Source organism: Macrobrachium rosenbergii, chromosome 4 (genome assembly GCF_040412425.1).
Source record: "Macrobrachium rosenbergii isolate ZJJX-2024 chromosome 4, ASM4041242v1, whole genome shotgun sequence".
NCBI lineage: Eukaryota > Metazoa > Arthropoda > Malacostraca > Decapoda > Palaemonidae > Macrobrachium > Macrobrachium rosenbergii.
The window spans coordinates 32,067,223-32,093,375 of record NC_089744.1 but is presented as its reverse complement, the minus strand read 5'-3'; the positions used below and the strand labels follow the sequence as shown (position 1 = coordinate 32,093,375).

General features: G+C 40.9%; 1 protein-coding gene across 3 annotated transcripts in view; it reads left to right on the top strand.

Moving 5' to 3' along the window:
• SIDL (SIDL trafficking protein particle complex subunit 10) overlaps positions 1-26,153 on the top strand; it is a 196,909-nt gene that overhangs the window by 157,954 nt on the left and 12,802 nt on the right. For all 3 annotated transcript variants that reach the window (XM_067093177.1, XM_067093187.1, XM_067093195.1), the window contains exons 20-21: positions 11,601-11,717; positions 22,157-22,339. In XM_067093177.1, coding sequence (XP_066949278.1) covers positions 11,601-11,717; positions 22,157-22,339 — 300 coding nt within the window. The remainder of the gene's footprint in view (positions 1-11,600; positions 11,718-22,156; positions 22,340-26,153) is intronic.

The following is a 26,153-nucleotide window of genomic DNA, read 5'->3' as shown; positions in this document are numbered from 1 at the left end:
ACTAAATACAACTCTACAAGCTGTTGCTATTTCAGTCTTTTGGAAAAGAGGATAACGATCTGCTCCTTATACCTTCCACCAGACCTTGCTTTTAACATTGGAGATATTCAGTCCTTAACCCTTAAACGGCGAAGCCCTATTTACAAAAACGTCTCCCGTATGCCGGCGGTGCTCGGGAGCTAGCGCCGAAGCGGAAAAAAAGTTTTTTTCAAAAAATCACAGCACGCTTAGTTTTTAAGATTAAGAGTTCATTTTTGGCTCCTTTTTTTCTCATTGCCTGAAGTTTAGTATGCAACCATCCGAAATGAAAAAAATATCATTATCATATATAAATATTAGAATATATGACAGCAAAAAAAAAAATTGTGTATAATTGTATACAAATCGCGCTGTAAGCAAAACGGTTAAAGCTAATGAGTTAATTTTTTTAGTTGTATTGTACACTAAATTACGATGATTTTGGTATATAACAGATTGTAAAATGATTAAAGCAACACAGAGAAAATATTATCACAAAATGATGCATGAATTCGTAATGCTCGGACGTAAAAAAAAGTTTTTTCAAAAATTTACCATAAATCAAAATATTGTGCTAGAGACTTTCCAATTGTTTCAAAATGAAGGAAATTAATTGAATATTACTAGACTGTAAGTTTTTTAGCTTACAATTGCATTTTTTTACCATTTCGATCGAGTTAAAGTTGACCGAAGGTTGATTTTTTTTCTATTTATCGTTATTTATATGAAAATATTTAAAAAATGGTAAAAGCTAAAAGCATGATTTATTTTTTGTTGTATTCTACATGAAATTGCGCACATTTTGATGTATAACACTTTAAGTAACGAATAATATAAAATGGCGAAAAAATTATGACAAAGTGACTCAAGAAATACTAGGATTTTTAGCGGAGTTCGCGTGCGCGGATGGAAGGAAAAAGTTTTTTCAAAAATTCTCCATAAATCGAAATATTTTGCTAGAGACTTTCTGTTTGTTGCAAAATGAAGGTAAAGGATTGATTGTTACTAGAATGTAAGAAGTTTGGCTTACGATTGCGTTTTTCAAGCATTTCGATCGAGTTAAAGTTGACCGAAGGTTGATTTTTTTCTATTTATTGTTATTTATATGAAAATATTTGAAAAATGGTAAAAGCTAAAAGAATGATTTATTTTTTGTTGTATTCTACATGAAATTGCGCACATTTTGATGTATAACACTTTATGTAACGAATAATATAAAACGGAAAAAAATTATGACAATGTGACTCAAAAAATGCTAGGATTTTTGCATGAGCTAAGGAAAAGTTTTTTAAAATATTCACCATAAATTGAAATATTGTGCTGAGACTTTCCGTTTGTTGCAGAATAAAGGTAAATGATTGATTGTTACTAGAATGTAAGAATTTTGGCTTACGATTGCATTTTTTGAGCATTTCGGTCAAGTCAAAATTGACCTAATGTTAAAATTTTGTCAGTTATCATGATTTAAATGAAAATATTTCAAAACTGTTAAAAGCTAAAAGAATGATTTATTTTTTGTTGTATTCTACATGAAATTGCGCACATTTTGATGTATAACACTTTATGTAATGAATAATATAAAATGGTGAAAAAATTACGACAAGGTGACTCAAGAAATGCCAGGATTTTCAGCGAAGGAAAAAGTTTTTTTCAAAAATTTACGGATGCCCCTCAGGACACCCCGATGCTTCCTAGGGGTCGTAAAAGGCACGGGATTGTGGTCCTTGGTCGCCTTCAGTCACACGTGGGCAAACAACATGGTGCTGAGAAGCTGGGTCACTTTGGCTGCTGGGTCCTTCTCCAGCATCCCAGTCTAAAACTCATCTCACACGCTCACTACCGACAGGCAGTATGCGCCTTTCACGGTCCTGACGGCTTTGAGACATCTCTGTAAACGTCCTGTTGCAGCACAAATACGCAAACGCTCGCCAAAGTTCTGCAAAACATGGGTGCGTCAAAAAATCGCTCTCGCACGGTCCAATGCTGATGCTGTCTGGTACGAGAAGGAGGGAATTCGCGCATGTGCGTCTGGGTGACGCTTATAAACAAAACAACAGCTTGATCCGTGAACTCCCAGCATCCCTCAAGGCGTGTGATTTGAAACCTTCCGCAAACTAGGCCTATAATTATTTTACCGCGAATATTTAAAAAAAGCATTTTTAGTCGACGTATGGTTTGTCCACTTGACATCCAACAGACAATTTTCGTCGACGTATGGTACGTCCATTAGGCGTTTAAGGGTTAATTAACCAACTTCCAGCTCCTTTACTTCTCCTAGGTGATTTTAATGCCCACAACCCCCTTTGGGGAAGTCGGTTTTTTAGGCAGTAAAGGAAAATTAATCGAAGACCTTATTGATAGGAATGATGTTACCCTATATAATAATGGGTCAATGACTTTCCACAACATTCATGATAACCATTTCTCTGCACTGGACCTTAGTATTTCTTCAACAAGTATCCACCTTGATTTTAATTGGTCTTTTAATGAAGATTTAAATGGAAGTGATCACTACCTGATCCATTTGCAATATGCTGTAAATGCTCCATCTGAAGTTTTACCTAAGTGGAAGGTAGAGGATGCAGACTGGGATAAATTCAGTAAGGGTGTCAATCTAGATAGGGAGTTTGAGTCCTTTCATTCTCATCTAGATGCCTATGATTACTCTATTAAATCTACTTTGAAAAGTGCTGAAGGCTCAATTCCAAAAACAAAAGACAAATCTTGTAGACCTGCAGTTCCCTGGTAGAATAAGACGTGGTATTCTGAGGAAAGTGACTAGGAAGTGCTACAGACGTTACAAAACTAGTGACTCCCCTCAGTCCAAATTAATCTACAAACGTGCTTTAGCCAAGCAGTGGCGCTCTTATAAGAAAGCCAAAAGAGAATGTTGGCTTTACTATATTAATGGAATAAATCCAGCAAGGATTCACCAAACAGTGTCAGACCATCGGCATATATTTTGACTTAGAGAAAGCATATGACACTATACCTGGAGAATTGGCATCATAAAACAATTGCACAAGATGGGCATATGTTGGAAAATGATCAGTTTTACACAGTAAACCCCCCCGTATTCATGTTTTCACGATTTGCAGACTCACGTATTCGCAGATTTCTCTTTTTAAGGTATCTACCCATTATTCGCAGAAAATTCGTCCATTCGCAGTATTTTTCACTGAAAAATATTCATTAAATATTGATAAAACTATTAAAATACTCAGGTATAAGCATTTTTAGAGGGTTTTTTGTGTTTAAACTATCAAAATAGGCAGTTCTAAGTGTTTTTAGAGGGGTTTTAAGTATTCGCGGATTTTAACTATTCACGGGGGGTTGTGGTACGCATCCCCCGTGAATGTGGGGCGTTTACTCTATATTCCTTTTTAACAGACAGATTTTTTAAAGGTAAGAGTGGGAAACTCCCACTCCCAACCTTTTATGCAGGAGGAAGGAGTTCTCCAAGGAAGTGTTTTAAGTGTAACACTTTCCAGTGGCAATAAATAGGGTGGTTGAAAAAATCTTGCCCCCTGTTAAATGTTTGCTTTTTGTCAATGACCTTGCAATATACTGCACAGGATATGATTCCTTGTCTGTATGTAAACATTTGCAAAGGTCTATTATTGCCATTACTAAGTGGGCTGTTGAGAATGGTTTTAAATTCTCCTCTTCCAAAACAGTTGCAGTAAGATTTACCTGGTGCTGGCGTGTGGAAGAGGTTCCCACACTTAGTCTAAAAGGTTCTATCCTTCCATATGAAAATTAAGTAAAATTTCTGGGGATAACTATAGACCATAAATTAACATGGGCCAGCCACATGAATGCCCTAAAGATAAATGTTAAACAGTCTTTGAATATTTTAAAGGTTGTTTTATGGATTTAGTTGGGGGCTGATAAGAAATCCCTTCTGAGGCTATATGACTCTCTGTGTCGATCTAAGTAGACTATGGCTGCCAAATTTTTTCCTGAGCTTATAAAACCAAGCTAAAGGAACTGGATGTTGTACACAACATGGGGTTGAGAATATGCTCAGGGGCTTTTAGAACTTCGCCTGTTGAAAGCATATACGTTGATACAGATAATTTTCCCCTTGATCTAAGAAGGCAAGAGCTAGGGTTGCAAAATGTGGCTAGAATGAAAAGTGCTCCCAAAAATCCCTCCTTTCAAGTACTAAAGGAAACAGACTCTCGAAATTTTTCTTGTACAAGAGCTTACAAAAAAGTTACGTATACCTTAGTTTTACCAGACCACTGAGCTGATTAACAGCTCTCCTAGGGCTGGCCTGAAGGATTAGACTTATTTTACGTGGCTAAGGACCAATTGGTTACTTAGCAACAGGACCTACAGCTTATTGTGGAATCCGAACCACATTATAGCGAGAAATGAATTTCTATCACCAGAAATAAATTCCTCTAACTCTTCATCAGCCGGCCGGGGGAATTGAACTCCGGCCCATCAAGTGACAGTCCAAAGCTCTACCGACTCACCCAACGAAGGGCTACAAGAGCTTCCAAACCATTCCAAATTCGACTGAATGAGGATGTTATGAATAATCATCTTAAATCCCAGAAAGTCCTGGAAGTAGAATATCCTGAAAATCCTTCATGGCTTATTCCAGAAGCATTAGTATGTAAGAAATTGTTTAACAAAAAGGACCACTGAAGAAGAGATTAGGGGAAAATTCATAGAGCACGACGTTACCCATGCTAATTGTACAAAGATCTATACAGATGGATCAAAGTCAGATAGTGGTGTTGGTTATGCTGTTATCCTTGGTGATACAGCTTACACAGCTAAATTACCTGACTCTGCATCAGTATTTATTGCCGAATTAACAGCCGTAGTGTCTGCCCTAGATTTAGTTTTTCAAAGTAGTGACACTAATTTTGTCATATACTCAGACTCTAAAAGCACTCTAGAAGCTATTAAAAAATTTAATAGCTTTCATCCATTATTTCAAAAAGTTCAGGAGTGGCTTTTTCGTATCTATTTTCGGCGTAAATCGGTCTCTTTCTGTTGGGTCCCTTCTCAAGTGGGGATTTGCGGAAAAGAGATGGCAGACGGAAGCAAAAGCTGCTAGTATTTTATCAGAAACCTCTTTCAGAAAAGTGCCTCGTACAAACCTAAAAGGTCCTATTAGATCTTATGTTTTAAGTAAATGGCAAGAAAGGTGGACTTCTCTTCTTGCCAATAATAAGAAATATAGAAATATTAGAGATAATATACTGCCGTGGTCTTTGTCATTCCAGCTTGATAGACGAACAGAGGTTATTTTAACCAGATTAAGGATTAGGCACACTTGTTTAACCCATCAGTTTATTTTAGAAGGAAGCACCCCTCTAGAGTGTGCTCACTGTGATGAGACACTAACAATGGAGCACATTCTGGTGGTCTGCCCCAGATATTTTAACCAAAGAGAAGGATATTTCCAGGGTGAATCCCTCTCTGATATTTTGGGAGATGAAGCAGATATTTCTGCTATCATCTCTTTTTTAAAGTGTATAAAAATTTTTAATATTTAATTTTTTTCCTAATATATTAATTACATCACACAGAATTTTAATGACATTAAATTTTTTATTATGTATATATCACATCATTTATTAAACTTCATATCTTTATTTATTGGTCACATCACTTCATTGTATTTATTATTCATTTCCTTCATTAATTCATAAATTCATTTACCATAACAAAATTTATTTTCTCTTCATTATGGCACTGAATGGCCGTCTAGGTCCAATGCCTGGGCTTTTGCCCTAAATATCATACATCCATCCATCTAGTACCAGCCTTCAGACATCTTGTAGTTACGCTGTGGACCGTTCTGTCCCTGCCACTGTGCATCAACATCCACTTTTGTCTACATGGGATAGTCCAGAGGCCTTCTCTCTTGAATGCCTAATGCCTGAGTACCCTCACCAGGCTCCCAAGCACCCAGTGATGACTCATAAGAGCCCAACGTCCACTGCCAAACATCTGGTGCGACTTCCTGAGTGCCCGGCGCCTCTTCCTGAGCGCCCGGCGCCAGTTCCCAAGCGCCCAGTGCCAGTTCCCGAGCACCCAGCGCTAGCTCCTGCATACCCAGCTCCCGGCTCTGAGCGCCAAGCGCCTGCTCCCAGGCATTCTGTTCTTGTCTATTCAGAGACCAAGGTTTCCTTCACCTTCACCTTTGGATAATGATGAGCTAACTCTGGCTCCTATTAATCGGCAAGTTAGCCATAATCATGGACTTATTAAAGAAAGCTCTCTCCACTCCCAAGACTTCTCGGATGCTATCCTGTCCCCAGTCTCCGCAGAAGAGGAAGAGGTCGACCAAGAACTTGCTCCTCCTTCGGCCTGTGCAGCTTTATTGCGGTATCTTCTGCCAAGTTTTCCCACCTTTTTCTCCCCAGCTGCCCTGGTCTTGCCTGCTTTGACCTTTTTAATGAGGAATCAACTGGATGACAGGACAAGACTTCCCAAGAAAGTTCTTTCTTCATCCTCCAAGAGGTCTTTCAAGGAGATGGTAGACTGGCTTTTGGCCAAAAGGGAGCAAGGCAAAGTGTCTTTCACTTTTTCTCCCTCTCGCTTGATCCGCAGGAGGTTCTTATCCTACGTGACTAGTGATGCCCCTTCTTGGGGAGTTGCTGCTTCCTCCTGAAGGAGACTTCTCTGGCTTCATTAACTCTTCTTGCAGTTCTGCATTTTCGTTGAGTAAGATAATGTTCTCTTCTGCAGAACTTGACCATTTAGTTGAGAATATTTTCAAGGTGTTAGAGGTCCTTAGTTTCCTGGACTGGACGGTGGGTGCACTCTCTACGAAAATAGAAGACTGGATCTAGCTGGAGATATCACCTCGGACTGGCTCGGGGTTTTATCCTGTACCGACAAAGCCAATAGAGATGGTTCTCTAGAGCTTTCCACTCTGCTATATTTACATTTGGTGTTCTGAAGAAAAGAGAGCTCTGGTGCTCCTTTACTTCAAAGGGAGTCACCCAGACTCAGAAATTGGCCCTTTTGTTCTCACCTTTGGACCAGCACCACTGGTTCCCTCTGGACACAGTCAAGGGAATTGCATCAGAATTATAGAGAAAGTCTACACAAAACTTGTTAGCCCAGTCGTCCAAGCGTCCTAAGGATTCGTCAGCTTTTCAGACCAGAACTTCCCCACCCCTCCAGCAGCCGCCCTTTCATGGAGGTAGGTCTTGGACCACAGTTCAGGACCCATGCAAATGTCCAATCCACGACCAGGTCCATTACGAAGAGCTCTGCCAATACAATGCCTAGAAAGTGAGAAGGAAGCCCTTCATACACCCATAGGAGCCAGACTTTTAGAGTTTTGGGAAAAATGGCTGTTACAAGGAGTGGAGCCTTGGATTGTCAACGTTTTGAAGGAGGGCTATACTATCCCATTCCTGGAGAGCCCCCATTAGTCACCTCCCCCATCACATTGACAGCATACTCGAAATGCTCCAAGAGACATTCGGCCCTTCTAGAGGAAGTTTCCTCTCTCATCCAGTAGATGGCCATAGAGGAAGTCGAGAACACCAGCACAGAGGGGTTTTACAACCGACTCTTGTGGTACCGAAAGCATCAGGGGGCTGGAGACCAGTCCTCAATGTAAGTGCCCTCATTCATTTTGTCTTGAAGACAAAATTCAAATTGGAGAAAAGCCATTCAGTCCTTTCATCCATTCACCATGGCGACTGGATGATAACCTTTAGATATGCAGGACGCATACTTCCGCATCCCAATCTATCCAAATTCCAGGAAATATCTGAGGTTCATCTTTCAGGACAAGGTGTAGCAGTTTCTGGCCCTTTGCTTCAGCCTTTCTATGGCCCCTCAAGTATTTACTCGAGCCCTTGCTCCTCTCTTGAAATGGCTCCACTTAATAGGGATCAACGTCAGCCTTTATCTGGATGAGTGGCTACTTTGATCCCCGTCGAAGGAAAAGTGCATGAAGGACCTACACAAGATTCTTCTTCTTACCAAGGAACTGGGCCTTCTTATCAATCTTCAAAAGTCCTAGTTGACCCCGTCACAAGAGATCCTCTATTTGTGGATGATTCTGAACTCTCAGATTTTTCGGGCTTTTCTATCTCCAAAGAGAATTTCCAGCTGCTTCCAGATGGTCCAGAATTTTCTAGTGCTTTCGTCTTGCTTAGCTCAACAATGAATGAGCCTACTGAGGACCCTGGCATCCATAGAGATGTTTGTCAGATTTAGGCAGACTTCACATGAGAGTTCTCCAGTTCTTTCTGAAGGCCAACTGCAACAGAAAAACACAACCAGACACCCATGTGTTCCAATCGCCCCAGAGATCAAATTGGACCTGCAGTGGTGGCTGTCAAAAAATAGACTGTCAGAAGAGAATCCCTTCAACCTATGAGCCCCGGCTTAGACTTTTATTCAGATGCCTCGGATGTAGGCTTAGGAGCCCTACTGGGGAATCAGAAAGTATCCGGTACTTGGACCCCGGATCAGCAAACCCTACATATAATCTTGAGAGAACTGAAAGCAGTTCGGCTAGGCCTTCAGACTTTCTTGTCCATGGTCCACAACAAGATGATAGTGGTACCTGCGGACAATACCACGCCCTTAGAACATATCCGCAAACAAGGTGGCACGCATTCCTTTTCTCTCTGCCGGGACGCAAGAGAGCTACTCATATGGGCAAATCAAAATCAAGCAACTCTGGTCACACGATTTATCTAGGGAAAGTTGAATGTATTGGTGTACGAGCTAAGCCGTCAGAAATAGGTCGTTCCCACCACGTGGACTTTGGATCCCCTGGTTTGTCTGGACCTTTGGAAACTGTGGGGCAGGCCGATGATAGACCTGTTTGCCACTTCCAAGAACCATCGCCTTCCTATGTTTTGCTCTCCAGTCCCAGATTCTCTTACATGGGCAACAGATTCCATGCTGCAAGATTAGTCCAATCTGGATCTGTACGCCTTTCCACCCTTCAGCATGATCAGGGAGGTGTTGAACAAGTTTTGATCACATCAGAATGCAAATATGACACTCACAGCCTCATTTTGGCTCCTGAGGGAGTGGTTCCCAGACCTTCTTCGGCTTTTGGTAGATTGCCCAAGATTTCTTCCCCAAAAACTGTCTTCACTCAGACAACCCCACTTCCAAAAACACCACCAAGGGATGTCTGCTCTTGATATGACAGGCTTCAGACTGTCTGGAAGCTTGTCAGATCAGAAGGGTTTTCAAGAGGAGCTGCAGAGGCTATGCACTATGCAGGCAAAAATCATCTAGCATCGTCTACCAGGCCAAGTGGACAGTCTTTCGTTGGTGGTGCCACAACCACAGTGTCTCTTCTTCTGAGACCTCTGTAATGCAGATTGCTGATTTCCTCCTTTATCTGAGGAACTCTATGAATTTATCTTCCTCTACCATTAAGGTGTATCAACTTTAAATATAGAGGCTTGGATCTTCCATCGAATTCAGGTATTAACAACCTGATTAAATCCTTCGACATAACAAAGCAGAAAAAGGACAATTTGGTCTCCTGGATTCTGGATGTGGTCCTGAAATAGCTGACTGGTCCAGCCTTTGAACCCCTTCATTCTGCTTCCCTTAGGAATCTCACTCGCAAGACATTTCCTCTTTGCGTTAGCCACGGCTAAACATATTGGTGAAAGTCAAGCCATTGATAAAAGGGTAGGTTTTCCCAAGGATATATGGTAAGCTCCTTCACCCTAGGCTTTTTGGCCAAGAACAAGGACCCGTCCAAGCCCTGGCCTCATTCTTTTACCATTAAGAATTTAATGGATGTTCTCGGCCATGAAGAAGAAGAGAGAGAACTCTGTCTAGCCAGAGCTCATAGATACTATCTGAATAGGACAGAAAAGATCAGGGGTCCATCCAGTAACCTCTGGTGTTCGGTTAAGAACCCTTCTTGCCATCTCTCTAAGAATGTGTTGTCATTCTTCCTGGAAGATTTGATTTCAGAGGCACACTCCCACATCCAGGAGGATACCTTACTGATATTAGAGTAGTATTGACCTTTTTGACTTCCAAGCATAATATGTCCCTGACTTCCATTATTCAGTTGACCTACTGGAAGTGAAGGTCTATTTTTGCCTTCCATTATTTAAAGGAAGTGTGGCTGGCATGGTATTGGGTGAGAAGTTATAGGAAGCACTCTTTTTCTCTTACTATCTCTTTGCCTTGGTGTAGTTTTTTGAGTTTTGGGGAACCTTGGGGGTACAATATACCTGGGGTATCCACCAGTCTTAGTTGTAAGGTTGTGGTGTTTTTAAGTGTTTTTAGAGTAGGTGACAGCATTGTCTGGTTGCTTTTTAATTTTAGTACTGTGCCCAGGGCAAGGGCACCTTTTTTATGCTTTGCTAGCGCTCAGGCCTTTCCTCTGCTACAAAGCTTTCACTCAAGTAGAGGTGACCCACGGCTCAAGAGCCACTCCACTATGGGTTAAGATGAGCACCAACCAGAGACAGTATTCACCTGCAGTAGCTGTCTTACCATGTAAGGAAACATGCATTGCAGTCAGTGCTGGCAATTTTTTTCTATTTCAAAGTCATTACCATGCCTTAATGTTTTGGAGTACAATATGATAAGTTACTTATACAAAAATGACATTTTCATAATAAAATTAAGTTTCATATATACTTACCAAGTAATTGCAGAATCAGAGCCCACCCTCCTTTCCTCTTATGTACATAAGGACACAAACAAATTGAGCCTACCTGTCGGTTTGTTTCCCGTGTCCCCCGATAGTGGGTGGGGCCTGTCACCTACACAAAAGAGAAGTGCTACCGTGAATTTTTAAAAAAGTTTCCATGAGAGGTAGAAATGTTAGTTATGTAATTACTTGGTAAGTATATATGAAACAATTTTATCATGAAAATGTAATTTTTTATCGAGGTATACCTTTAGTGCACTTGTATATCACACAAAATTTCCCTCTCTCATGTAGTCGGGGTTGAAGTCACTAGAAATTAGAGTAAGTTTTTCCGGTGCAGTGACTGACATAAGTACCACTACAAGGTTTGCTCTTTATCGAAGTGTGGGGTAGAGAAGGTATTACATAACACTATCAAGAGTTCAGAGAGATTAAGATATTTTCAAATCAACCAGCATTTCAGGCTCATGGCAAAGTTGGTTTTCTTTATGAAATGTGATCCTGTACATTGTTTTATGTTTTCCATAATTTTGCCCACTAGTATTTAAATATATAGTTCCAAGCTTTTTTGTATTTATGGGTATGTTTGAATTTTATTATCGTAATTATGAGCTGAGAAAAATTAGATGAAATTTTCCCTTGACTTCTGATTATATTAATTAATAACATATATTTTAGAATCAATAACTGGTACTTTTGACATCGGTTTTTAGTGTACAGTATTATCAGATCATATCAAATTGTAGAAATTTGTATAGAAAGGCAACCATTTCCTTTAAACTATTAATTGTATAAGCTGGTTTTAGTTTTGTGATGTGGTCTTATATTAATTTTTAACTTTTCTTCAAATAAATAATTTTGATCTTTTTGCCATAAAAATTTGTCTTATAAGTTTCAAAACTTTTTTAAATGTCATTGTGTGTAATGGATGGCATTTGTTTTGTAGGTAACCATGACTGGTCTTGTAAGCAGGGCTGTTGAAATAACAGAACCGAATCTCTGTTTGTTAGATCCTAAGCAGCATGTGGTGTTAAAGTCTCTGCATCCACCTACTCAGTCTTTGGTAAGATATATTGGTAAGATTTTGTTTTATTTCATTCTTGAGAAATTTTTATGTACAGGTTCTCAAACCCTTATCCGAAACCATTGGGGCCAGCCGTCTTTCAGTTTTTTAAATTTTTGGGATTTCGGAACTGAAAGTTGCTCCTAAATTTGCTCCTAAATACATAAGCACATTTTATTTCCAACAATAACATTCAGTAAAACTAAATAAATATATGTGGACTCTCACTTTTTTTGCTTCACTTTTTCGTGCTTCACTTTATCACAGATTTTCGTGGAACATGCCTTTCACTTTTACGCTGGAACTTTCACTAATTCGTGAATTTTTCTAGGGCCTGTATCTCTAAAATTATCACTGATTTGCTTTTTTTTGTATTAAATCAGGCAGTGAACTGTTAAGATAGACAGTTATAAGCATTTTAGTTTAAGGGGTACAGGGTATTTGACAGTTATAAGCATTTGTAAGAGGGATTTTGCATTTTTGCGGAGTTTGCATTTCTTCAGTAGGTTCTGGAACCTATCCTGGCGAAAAAGTGGGGGAGCACTGTAGAGCATCAAAAACAGGTTTTGATGTAGGAAAAACCTATTTTTGGTAGTTGCTGTTGAATCCTCAAGGAGTTACCTTCCATGGTTCTGTCAGAGGTCCATGGTGACCAAACTAACATCAAAGAATTCTCTTTAGTCAGCTCAGTGGTCTGGTTAAATTACTTTTCTGGGATCGACCTGTGTCGCCCAGTGAAATGTCCCATATAGCACATATTTCTAGGTATAAATATTTGCTAGATATACCAGAGAAAAAAGCTATACAGCTCATAGGATGCCAGAGTTACTACCTCTGGAGCGATCATCCTCATAGGATGTCGGTATGTCATCTAGGAGCGAGTGGAAGCCACTACCACAGATGCTTAACCCAAATAGATCTCTCCTCTCCCAAAACCCCTCTACCTAAGGGGTGCCGTTACAGCGGTCCTTCTCCGCTCGCTACTACTACTTCTACCCAGAACCTTCATCCTCTCATAGCACCTTTTCTCGTTTACACATGTTTTTCGCTGGTGTGTTTTTGTGCCCTTTTTCCTTTATTTTGGCATTTTGGTTATCACATCATGTCTTCAATCAATCGGGAGGCATCCTCTTCTAAGTTGAGTATTCATTTTTGTTGGTTTGGGACTCGGTTGGACAATTTTGTCCCGTTTTATAACTTACACTTTGTTTGGCTCGGAGCCGCCATGTTTGATTTCGTTCGTGGTTGTAGTACCCAACCTCTTGGTGCTCCTATATCTTCTGATGCCTTGGAAGATTTTTCTTATAATGCTCCATATAATAATAATGATAGTTTTAATTTATCGTTCGTTTCTGACGCGCACGACTATTGTTACATTTTAGAATAGTGGAAAGTGAGGCCTAGCCTATCCTTTCCTTTCTGTTCTTTATGCAGGTGCATTTAATTTTTGTAATTATATTATTTCAATTTTATTATTATTATGTATTCCTTATTTGCCTTTAGTCTGATATGTATGGTAGTGTCACTCATTAGCCTACCTGACCAGTTTGACACTGTCAATCTCGGAAGGTAGGCTAAGTTGGCCCCAGTTTTCCTTCCTACCCTGGCTTTCTAGGCCTAGGTAAGATAGGTCTTCTAGGGTGGCCTTCGTTCGAGTTTTTGGCGCCTGCCCGTCCTTCCTGACCAGTTTGATTCGTCAAATCTCTGAAGGCTTGGTTCAATGCTGGTGCCCCTTACTCGTTCGTCTCACTGGCGTGACCTAGCCTACCTGTCCAGGTGTTCACTTCGGAAGGTTAGGCTAGGCTATAGATATTATCTATTCCGCCTTCACTGGGCATTTTAGAGCAATGCTCATTTCCCCTTTTTGGTTGAGATGACGCTTCGTGGAAGGTGTTTAGGCACCTGACCTGTTCCGGCGGCTATCATTAGCTCGCTGTTTAGTTCCTGGTAAGGAATAATAGCTTGAGCGTCAGTGCCTTCCCCCCTCTCTTTTTTATGGCAGAATTGTGGAGATGCCGGGCTGAATATTATTTTTAGTTTTTACCTTATTTCCCGTGAACTACGTTCCGGGGAAATGAGTCCCGGAACCCTTTTTCCGGCGAAACTTGCTTTTTCCACCACTCGGTTGTTGATTTCTGTGAGGTTGATTTAGACGGGACGCTCTGGCGTCACCGGAATTGTTCTCCGGTGCGATCGACTTCAGGCCTGGCCTCCCTGTTCTGATTGTACCGGAACGTTCCGCCGTAACCTTTTTGTTTACCCCAGATCTCAACTCCGGCATGGAGTGAAAATTATTAATTTAAGTCTTTATCCGGCGTTATCACTTTTGATACTCATGTATCAGTTCCTCTTACAGGTGGTTCATTGTCAGGAGCCGGGCTGTAACGCTTATTTACAGCAACCCTGTGGCCATGTAGCATGCAGGTCTCATGCCAGCTGCGCAGTCGAGGTGGAGGATCATCTCGTCTGGCATCCCGATGGTTGTGATGTATGCTCGCCTTTTACCAAGACGTGATTGATGATTCGCACGTTAACCTTTGGCATACTCTTATGAATATTTCAAACAGGTCTGAAGTGCATCTCCTTATGACGAAAGAATTTACACGTCAATTTCCTATATTGACATTATATCCTGTTTCAGGTTCCTCGGTCCCGCCAGTCCTCATCTCTTGCTACCCTTAAGATCTGGGTCGGGGGCTTCGGTCGCAACGTTGGTCAGGGACGCCCCTATGTGCTAGCAGAGGACATATGTAACATCCTTTACCCCATGGCCAGGTCCTCTGCAGCTGTAGCTCCCGAAGTGGCGGAGCCCCTGATTAACAGGATTAGGATTGAGACCCAAGTCCCGCCGGAAGACCAGCAAGAACTGTGCAAGGAAGTGGCCGAGGAAGTGGCCAACATCAACATTCACGTAGAACCAATGGCCATTGATCCGGAGGAGGAAGGTAGGGATGTAAGTGAGGCAGGTAGAAATAAACATTCAATTTCTTTTAGCTCTCCTACGTCTTCGTCTTCCTCCTTCCAAGGCTTCTCTAAAGTCTCCGCCCTTGGGGCCCGTTCGTCGGTGATCCCCAAGGTGAAGTCCTTGGCGAAGACGAAGACGTTACCTAAATTGTCAAAACCCCAAGATCCCAGCCATGCCGAGTTCCGCCAGGTTGTCGTTGGCTCCCAAACCTTCGACTTCCTCTCAGAAGGCTGCTTCCCTTCTAAGGTCGAGACCCAAGGTGGCCAAAGCTAAGAAACCTGAATTTGACCCTGAGGCCTTCGCAGATATCCTGATGAAGAAGATATCTGCCAAGGTAGACTCACAATTTGAGACGATGTCTCGAGATCTTGCTTCGAGTCTGGAGACATCTGGCAGATTTGTACAGTCTCTGGCTCAGAGACTGAAGACCCAAGAGGAGTCACTTGCCGGATTCGTCAATACCGGTCCGGTACAGCAACGGAGTTACTCTATTCCGGACTCCTCGAAGCTTCCAGCATTTGAGGACTGTAATCCTTGGCGTCTTGCCTTCAATGCCCCCCTTTGCCAATGGTAAATTGACCATTGAAGGTTGTGGCACCCGTCCTGTGGAAGACTACAAGTTCTTTCCGGCGGATCTTGTTTTTCCTTTCCCGGGATACGCCCGTTTATCGGAAGAAGCTCTGGTGAGGGGGAACAAGTTCCCAGGGAGACGGTGATCTTCCCCAGGGACCAAGCACAGTCCGCATGGGTCAGAATACTGTCTGACTGGGAGTGTGCCAACACTAAACTAACTCCTCACAAGGGGCGGTATACGATGTTTGTTGTCCATGAGGACATTCCCACCCCTTGTACTTCTAAGATAGCTGAGTTGACTCTGCAGGCCGGGATAGAGGAGAAGCCGATGCCTCAGCTTCGTAAGACGGACTCTACATCTCTACTCTTTCCGGGAGATCTGGATTGCTGGGTTGCGGCTCCTGAAACCTTTACAGTAGGTAGGCTGGATCCGGAGTGCGCTTCGGATCTATTCAGTGAGCAGTTGCCCAGGATTCTGGAGTCCTTGATCAAGGCAGAATACGATGCTAGATGCCGTCTCAGTAGATCCATCAACTCCGCCACCTCGGGCGGAGTTGACATCGGCTGTGTATAAGGATGAACCTCTATTCCGGTTCTGACCAAACACTTCTGGCTTCGTTTCAGAGTGATTTGTATGACTTTGTGGTGGCAAGACGGAACTGCCGGAAGCGCAGTGCTTGCTGACGCCCATCCGGCATGAGCCAAACAGGCTCATTAAATCTTCCATCTGGGGAACTAACCTCTTTCCTGATGACGTAGTCAACACCGTCATCAGTGAGGCTTCCAGGGCCAACCAGAATCTCCGGATTCGTTGGGGACTTCCCTTTAAGAGGAAGTCTTCTGAGTCTTCGGCCCTCAGCCTAAGGGAAGGAAGAGGACAAGGAGGTACCACCCGCATAAAGCCCCTCAGACCCAGACAGTTGTCCAGGCAGTTCCCGTCGCTCAAGGTGCCCAACCTTCTACCTCCAAAGGGCAACCTCAGTATGTCTTGCTGAGTCAACCAGCTCACCACTCCGCTGGCTCAGCTGCTTACGTGGCTTCCCCGGTGTTCAACCCCATCTTTGAAACTCAAGGTTCATTTCAAGGTTATCGCTAGTCCAGGGGTGTTAGAGGTTGAGGCGGATTTCGGCACAGGGCGGGATCCAGAGCTCAGTCTAGAGGCAGAGGCTCAAGAGGAGGCAGAGACAATAAGCCCTCGAACAAATGAGCCTCCTCAGGTAGGCGGGAGTTTGCACCTTCACAGGGACCATTGGACCTTCAGTCCATGGGCCCACAGTATTGTTTCAAAGGGTCTAGGGTGGAGTTGGATAGAAGGGCCTCCTCCACCAGTCAGATTCTATCAGACCCCGACACCGGATCTGTTAGAATATGCAAAAGACCTTCTTCTAAAGAAGGCAATAAAGAAAGTCAGACATCTAAAATTTCAAGGACGCTTGTTCAGCGTGCCAAAGAAAGACTCAGACAAAAGAAGAGTGATATTGGACCTATCAACTCTGAATTCTTATATCCAATGCGACAAGTTCCATATGTTGACCGTCTCTCAGGTGCGGACCTCACTTCCCCATGGGGCCTTCACCACCTCTATAGATCTTACAGACGCATATTATCATGTCCCGATGGCGAAACTTCTCTCCTACCTAGGATTCAGACTAGGCAAACAGGCTTACTCCTTCAGAGTAATGCCTTTCGGGCTCAACATAGCACCCAGGATCTTCACCAAACTAGGAGAATCTGTGGTACAGGAACTGAGGTCTCAAGGCATCAGGCTCGTGGCTTAACCTAGACGATTGGCTAATCTGGGCTCCCAACGACACCGAGTGCGGAAGGCGACCAGAAAGGTCATCCAGTTTCTAGAGTATCTAGGATTTCACATAAATGTAAAGAAATCTCGTCTGATTCCGGCATCCCAATTTCAATGGCTGGGAATCCAGTGGGATCTAAACACCCACAAACTTTCAATTCCGCAGCAAAATGCAAAGAGATAGCCAAAGCAACAAACAGTTTCTCAAGTGCAAACGAGCCTCTCGTTGCACTCAAGAAAGGATCTTAGGTTCTCTTCAGTTTGCATCAGTAACAAATCTACTTCTCAAAGCAAAACTGAAAGACATAAATCGAGTGTGGAGGAGTCGAGCCAATTACAATCTCAGGGACAAAGTCTCCCTCATACCTCCAATCTTAAAGAAAAGACTACGACCTTGGACAACGGCCAAAAGTCTTTCCAAAGCAATTCCTCTAAAATTCCCTCCACCAGCTCTGATCATTCACACGGATGCATCTCTGACCGGATGGGGAGGTTACTCACAATACAAAAAAGTTCAAGGAACCTGGTCGAATCTTTTTCGTCACTTCCATATCAATATTCTAGAGGCGATGGCGGTTTTCCTGACTCTGAAACGCTTACGACCAGCCAGGAACATACATATCAGATTAGTCCTGGACAGTGCAGTGATAGTTCATTGTCTGAACAGGGGAGGTTCCAAATCAAGTCACATAAACCATGCAATGATAGCAATCTTTTCATTAGCAATGAAAAATCATTGGTACTTGTCCGCCACGCATCTATCGAGTAAGAAACGTGATTGCAGATTCTCTGTCAAGAACGACTCGTTGGAATCAGAATGGTCTCTGGACAAGAATTCCTTCAACTGGATTTGCCAACAGATTCTGGGACTTCAGGTGGATCTGTTTGCCACGGAATCAAATCACAAACTACCTTGTTATATAGCTCGAACCTGGACCCTCGGGCCTCGCCACGGATGCAATGTCAGTAGACTGGAACAAATGGCAGAAGGTTTACCTGTTTCACCAGTAAATCTTCTGTTGAAAGTTCTACACAAACTCAGATCATTCAAAGGCCGGATAGCTCTAGTAGCCCCCCAACTGGCCAAGAGCAACTGGTTTCCTCTTCTATTAGAGTTGAAACTCAGAGCCAAACAAATTCCTCATCCAAAGTTAACCCAAGTAGTACAAACTCAGACTGTGTCAGCTTCCTCAGGAATGTTGAATGCCCTAACTTTATGGATTTCATGAAGTTCACGGCACAGAAAAAATGCTAATATTGATCCTTTGAACACAATGTTTCTAGAATCAGATAAGAGAGAATCTACTCTCCGTCAGTATGATTCGCAGTAAGAAAACTTGCCAACTTTTTAAAAGAATCAGACGTTCATACAATGACTACGAATCTCACAATCTCATTTTTAAGGCCCTTTTGATAAAGGCCTAGCTGCCAGTACTATTACTACGACTAAATCCGCCTTAAAGAAAATATTTCAATTGGGATTTAACATTGACTTAACAGATTCGTATTTTCCTCTATTCCTAAAGCTTGTGCTCGTCTTAGACCAACAACCCGTCCTAAAACGGTTTCTTGGTTTTTAAATGACGTACTAAGATTAGCTTCAGACACAAACAATGAATCTTGCTCTTATTTGACTCTTCTTAGAAGACGCTGTTTTAATTAGCCTGGCTTCAGGAGCTAGAATCTCTGAACTTTCAGCCCTTTCTAGAGAGTCAAATCATGTGGATTTCCTCCCGTCAGGAGAGGTTTTACTTTCTCTGGACCAAACCTTTTTAGCCAAGAATGAAGATCCTCAAAATAGGTGGTCTCCCTGGAAGATCATTCCTCTTCCGAAGATCCTTCCTTATGTCCGGTAGTTACCTTAAAAGCTTACCTTGAAAGGACTTCTCAAAGATCTTCAGGTCCCTTTTTGTTAGAGAGAATGGTGGAACCATCTCCTTGAATGGTATTAGACAACAAATTCTTTTATTTTATTAAACAAGCCAACCCAGATTCAATTCCCCAGGTCCATGATATCCTTGCTGTAGCCACCTCAGTTAACTACTTTCAACATATGAATTTTGATGAAATTAAGAAATATACGGGCTGGAAATCTCCAAGAGTTTTTAAATGTCACTACCTTAAGTCCTTAGAGGCTCTTAAATTTTCTGCTGTCGCTGCAGGGAACATTGTTTCTCCAGAGTCAGCTTAGTATTATGTTGTTTAAGTTGTAATTTGTAATTTAATTTGCTTGCCCTACCGATTGGTATACCTCTCACCTACCTGCCTTGCTTGTATTCCCTGCCTTTCTGCCTTGTTGACTGGGTTTGGGTTGCTTCACAAACCACTCCTGTCTTTGTACATACCATTATTGTCAAATTTTTCACCACTATTTGTTAATTTAGGTGATGGTTTTTTAGTTAGATTGTTAAACAATATCTCAAGCTACATTGTTTTGTATACTTTACTTAACATATACAGATTTTAAAATTTTTTTATATTATTTAGATAAGTAAAAAGCATATTCAAAAATAATTTTATTTTCCTTAGTAAAATTTTTTGATTTTGACATTTGTCTTTTTATATTTAACAAGCTTTTATGGCCAATTCTCTGCTGCTATTTCACTGGGCGACATAGGTCGATCCCAGAAAAGGGATTTTGACAAAGGAATAATCTATTTCTGGGTGAAGACCTGTGTCGCCCAGTGAACCCTTCCCTCTTTTTTCCCACCCTAGGCTTGCCAAAGCTTGGGTGCTATTTCGGAATGAAGGTTCTGGGTAGAAGTAGTAGTAGCGAGCGGAGAAGGACCGCTGTAACGGCACCCCTTAGGTAGAGGGGTTTGGGAGAGGAGAGATCTATTTGGGTTAAGCATCTGTGGTAGTGGCTTCCACTCGCTCCTAGATGACATACCGACATCCTATGAGGATGATCGCTCCAGAGGTAGTAACTCTGGCATCCTATTAGCTGTATAGCTTTTTTCTCTGGTATATCTAGCAAATATTTATACCTAGAAATGTGTGCTATATGGGACATTTCACTGGGCGACACAGGTCGATCCCAGAAATAGATTTTTCCTTTGTCAAAATCCCTTTAATACTACTACTACTCCTGGGCTGTTCTTTCCTTCTCCTCCTCTTGTCTTTCTGCCTCTTCCCAGTTCTCCCATGCTATTCTTTCTTTCTCCATCTCTTGTCTTTCTGCTTCATCTCATTTCTCCTGTGCTATTCTCTCTTTCTCCCTTCTTTGGCCTCATTTAGTCTCTCTTGGACCCAATCGCTCAGGGCTTGGCCCGTCAGGTCCAGTTCCTTCCCAGCTTCCATGTAGAACTTGAGCTCATCATTTTACTGGGCTCTGGTTGACTTAGTCATCTTTGAGATGGTGTGGAAAGGGCCATGGCCCTTGGGAATAACAATAAAGTCCTAGGGTGTCTTGAAGGACATGTGACGAACGATTTCTAGGGCGTCTCGGACATAGGATGTTCGAAGTGAACAGATTGTGGTGTCTTGAAGGACAAGGTTCTCAAGGAACGGTTAAGGGCATCTCGGAGGATTTGAGGGTGTTGGAAATGAACAGATCGTTAGGGCATCTTGGAGGATGTAGGGTGTTGGAAATGAACAGTTAAGGGTGTCTTGGAGGACTTGGGGGTGTTTGAAATGAAGGGATTGTTAAGAGTGTCTCAGAGGATGTAGGGTGTTCTCAGTGAATGGTTAAGGGAGTCTCGGAGGACTTGAGGATGAGGGCTTGAGGGTGTTCGGAATGAACGGAATGGTTAGGGCATCTCGGAGGGTGTAGGATGTTCTCGGTGAGTGGTTAAGAGCTTCTTGGAGGACGTAGGGCGTTCTCAGTAAATGGTTAGGGCGTTTTGGAGGATGTTGGGTTGTTCGAAATAAAAGGATGTTTAGTGCATCCCTGAGGACGTAAATTCGTATTTGTAGGAACAATTTAGAATGCCTCAGAGAACAGAACTTGTATTCGTAGGAATGATTTTTAGGGGTTTATCACAAAATTTAATGTATGCCGTAGAGAGCACAGGCAAGGCTAGGCTGCCACACCGCTAGGTCATGTGGTTGAGGAATGTATTTTACGTTATGCTAAAGAAACCTGATTCGGGGCACGTGACTGGGTTTACTATACTTGTGTTTACATTAGCATGTGGCGTGGTCCAGGTTTGGCAATGGTGCATGAGATTTGGCAATGCTGTGGCGAGATGGCTCAAGGCCATTTAGGCAGTGAGACAACGCAAGGTCGGCTGGGAGGAATGGATGAAAGGGGTGTTGTCTGGTACTGCTCAGTTGCTGAATGAAATGGAATTTACCATGTACGGTGCTTCATAGAGGAATTTTAAATGATGCAAATACTAACAAATTTTCGTTTCTTTTTTTGCTCACGTTGCCTGAACAAAAGTTTTCCTCTTCTTTGTTATTTCGGCTTTACGGGATTTACTCGCTGAGTATTTGTACCTAACGAATTCCTAACCTCTATGAGAGAGAGAGAGTAAAATAAAAATATCCTAAGCTCCAGCGATACGAAAATTGCTGGACAGGTTGACCCTCATGGGTTCTAACTTGTGCCTAACTAGATATTTTACAATGAACTGAAATGTCCTTATTAGGTTAAGTAGATAGATAAGTTATGTATTTTGATGTTGATAATGCTTTGAGTAAAATGCACAGTCATAACCTCAAAAAGACATGTGCTATCATATACCAACCTTTTCCCTTACTTCTGATTGAACTAAAGGCTAAAAGGCTCAAATATTGAAACTTCAGAGGCTATATTGCCCTCTTCCCAAATTAGTTTATTCAAATTAGGCCATATTTTAAAAGTTACAAGTAAACAGTGTAAGGTCATGGGGATGTGTGTGCATTTGTTTTAAGCTAACATATGACTGAGGGCTTATTGTGGTGCCTGGGAGTGCAGATAAAGTGACTTGAGAGCACTGTGTTCTGAAGAGAATTAATCCTATGATTAATCCAGCTGTTGATGTGTTTAGGCATAAGTATTAAAAAAAGCTCTCATATCAGATATATAATTACTTTAGATTCTGTACTGTTTATCAGTCAAACTGGTCATTTTGGGCGTAAAGAAAATTGTTTAATGTTGTAATTATGTTATTCTAGGTGGTCTGTACAGATCAGTCAGCTAGTTACATGTGGGAAGTTGGAGTAGACTATGAGCAAGATGCAACACCAACACTGAAACTTGAATTTTCTGTGAAGTACAGGCCCCTCAATGAAATTAACCAACCTTTAGAAGAGGAAGTTCGAACATATACCTCATCATTTGATTTACAAGATTATAAGGTAAGTTTAGTATTGGTGAAATTTAGTACCTGTAACGTTTATTAATTTATTTGTTGTAGCTCATGAGATTTACTAAAACACATTGGGTTCATTAAACTGTCAACACTGAGGTTAAAACTTTACACAAGAACCTGTTCTTGTTTAAGGCCAGTGTAATCTGACAATATGTTAAGACTATTTGTTTTGTAACAGTTCTCTTTAAACTAAACCTGCCAACAAAATAATATATGAAACTTGCTAAACCTAGGTGGAACTAAAGCATTGCATTTAGTTTATGAATCTCTAAAGCTGGAAATATTTTAACAGCATGGCTTAGCTATCAAAAAGTATGAATTACGAACAGGCAGAGAAGACAGTATAGTAAACTAACTTTACGTGGCTTGAAATAAAGTATCTTCTGTGATTATAGCCGATGTCACATCAGTTTTCTTAAATCATTGCTGAAAATATTTTATACCATACCTCCAGCACTAAAAGAATGAAGTACAACAACATTTTCAGGCTTAAAGTAATCGAGCTTGTTATCTCCTCACAACATTGCTGCAGTGAGACAGTATGGAGTTGATGGAAAGCTTGTACATGATTGGGAAAAAGCAATGTTTTTTTTATTAAAATACATTTTTGTACTAACCCATTAATCTTCTCAGCTAGAATTTTTCTGTGCTGAACACACCCAGGAACACAAACTCAAGAGATTTAAAAGAAGAAACAACATTGCATGTGTACCAGCTGACCCCATCATCCTGTAGAGTATGATTACTTTTTTTGTGCCAGGTTCCATATCAAGGGTGAGGGGGAAATGAGGAGGCCCTAAAAGTGCCATAATCATGGGTATTTGGTTTGTTAAAACCCATTAATCACAAACAGCCTGAATTACAACACCATACAGATGAACTCTTTAAAAGCAAGGTGGACTTGGCTGCATGAAGTCCAGTCCCCTTAAGGGTATCGGCGGGGTCGGAGATTAATTTTGAGTGACGGTGTTCAAACTTCCACAGGTTTTACCTCTAGTTTGTCCGAATATGCATACAAAATTTCAGGTGAATTGGATAAAAACTTTTTTTTTAACGAATATTTTTCTTTTAAACATAACTTTTATTTTGTTTTTTAAAGTACATCTCCTTCTTTATTTATCATTCAATTTAAAAACAAAAGTAATAGCAGAAAGTTTAAATCCTATCAAATAAAACGGCAAACTCAAAAATCTAATATGTGATGTATGCTATTTTAAAAAAAATATTTTAAAAAATACAATAAAAATACCATAAAATTATATATTAAATCTTAGTAAAAAATTTTTTTGACAGAAAAAGAAAAATAAATTTGCGATGTGTTCTCTCACTATCTTTGTTCAAATTGCTTTTTAGATTTTTAAAATCCATTCATAAATAAGGGAGTTTTTTAGAATTTGAATGTAGAAAAAGTATGTTTTGAGAAAAACGATTAAAGTTTTGCTAACCATTTATTTTGCTTTTAGAAGCATATAAAGTTTCTTAGAAAAGCCTACATGACACCTGCTCCCCTCTTTTTTATAAGAGATATTATTCCCTCTAAAAAAAAACATTTATCACTTAAAGAAAATAGTTTATATTATTTTTGGGGGGTTATCATAGAACGCCACTCTACTCTTGTTCTGCCAGGTTTTTAGGAGGCTAATGAGCTCCTCCTTCATATCCTTCTTTTGATGTTCTTTGCTTCTTTTGCTTTCTTGAATGCATAGCAGACATTCGTTTCCTGCTCTTCTCTTTCATTTGAAGGCCTTTCAGGCTTTCTCCTGTCATTTTTCTCATAACAGGCAGCAATGAACTTGCTGCATAGCCAATATTATGCTCCGTTGCAGCAACATGAAAAGCAAAGGTCGCAGTATCCTTCCCATGAAGTCTGACCTTTGGACACTTTGCCCATATTTTACTGTTGAACGATTCATTTAGGTTTTGAGTCTTATGACCTTTGCACATCTTTGCAGTAAATCATCAGAGGAAAGCTCTTCAAATATTTGGCTAACTGGGATCTTTTGCTCCTCTGTAAGTTGGAGTTTTACTTTCATCTTCTTGTGACTCCTGGGAGATACATTCATTGCCAAATCACGATTGTAAAAACACCAGCTATTTTTGCCAACAGGACACTGAGAATGATCATGATTTTTATCATCACTAGTCAGATGTAAAAAGATTGCCATTATATTTTTTCATAGTAACTAAAGGGTTAGTGGGATCTTTAGCTCCATTTCTTACTGCAATGCCAAAATATTTTCCAATTTTTATCACCGTGCTATCACTCAATTTATTGAGTCCTCCAAGCTCACTCCTAAACATAACTTTGTTTGTTGTTGTTACATATTTCAAACATATTTCTTTCTCAAGGCCATAAGACGAAAGACAATCCTCTTCTGAACATGGTTTATGCATTCTTCCTTGAGCACTGGGTATGGAGTGCCATAAGGACCAGTGCCCCTCATTCAAACTGCATACTCCTTTATATGCTGTCGAATCCCCATCACCAACAAATACTTTATATATGAATTTCCTGTCTAGTGATCTTTGCCACAATGCGATAGCACCAGCAGCTTCCATATTTCCAGAAGCTTGGTCAAAATTTTTTGCATTCTCAGACTGTATATGTTTTTCATAAGCTGCATCATATTGTTCTTTGTTACTTCATTTGTTTTCAGTTTATTATTCAAAGTACTGCAGGAATTACATATCTTACTGAAAACTTCGCCATCAAGAACAAAGCCAGTGTAAGCCTCAGTAACAACTCCTATGCCAATAGGGATTGATGTCCCTTTTTCATCCAGGTGCCATCATATATTACCTCGATAGGTAAATTACTATGTTCATCTGGTTTGACCCCAATGCTTTCATAATAATCAAATATTGCTCTATCAACTTCTTTCATGGATTCCTTGAAGGTCTGGTCAGCAATCCGTTCAATATACTCTTTATAACGTTAAATGCGTGCTGTTTGCTAAAAGGTTTGGCACCTAAGGCAATTCGAGTGTTATTCAAGGCTGCCAAGCCTCCCCATTTATCATGTTTTGATATATAAATGAAGCTGTTGTTTCACCGATATGTTCTGTTTTCACACTTTCACTAGCTTGCACTTTGGTATATTGAAAAACAGATTTGGTACCTCACACTGACACTTTAGTTTCAAGTCAACATCAAAACTGTTTTTATCAATTTCGAGTGTTATATTGCAGTCACACTGCCCGCACACGTCGAACTGAAAGCGTCTTTTAGAACTCTCAAGGGTAATGAAACTGTTTCTCCATCATTGCTTACCCTTAGAAGATCTTCTTTTTCAGTTATATAGCTTCTCAATAAAAAACTTCTTAGGTTGGCTCCTGATGAAACAGCGACATCACTTGCTACGTCAGGGACAGCAATTACATCTTGAAAATGTTCATTATCTTCCTCCTCCCCCTCCTCATCATCAGATAACTTCAAAACAAAGTCGTGTGCCATCATCATCATCATCTTGATATATTTGTTCAAAGGAATAGTAGATTTTACTGGGAGCTTCGTAATAGGAAGTACTTGGCATCTCCTCAGCACACGTGGTTGGTGGCGACATGTGAGAAGCCACAACATTAGCTGTGTTTATACTTTTAGCTTCCAGATAAGTTTTGATATTGCAGAGCTTGCTTCCCTTCGCTTACTAAACTTCTTTTTGGCATGTTGGTAATATATATAATAAAGAACTGATGTCCAAAAGTCCGAGGAAGTGTTGTCGACTGAAAATAACAAACATCAATTACATAAAAAATATAAGAATTCTCTCTCAGGACAACTGGCTGGCGTTATTCAGGCAT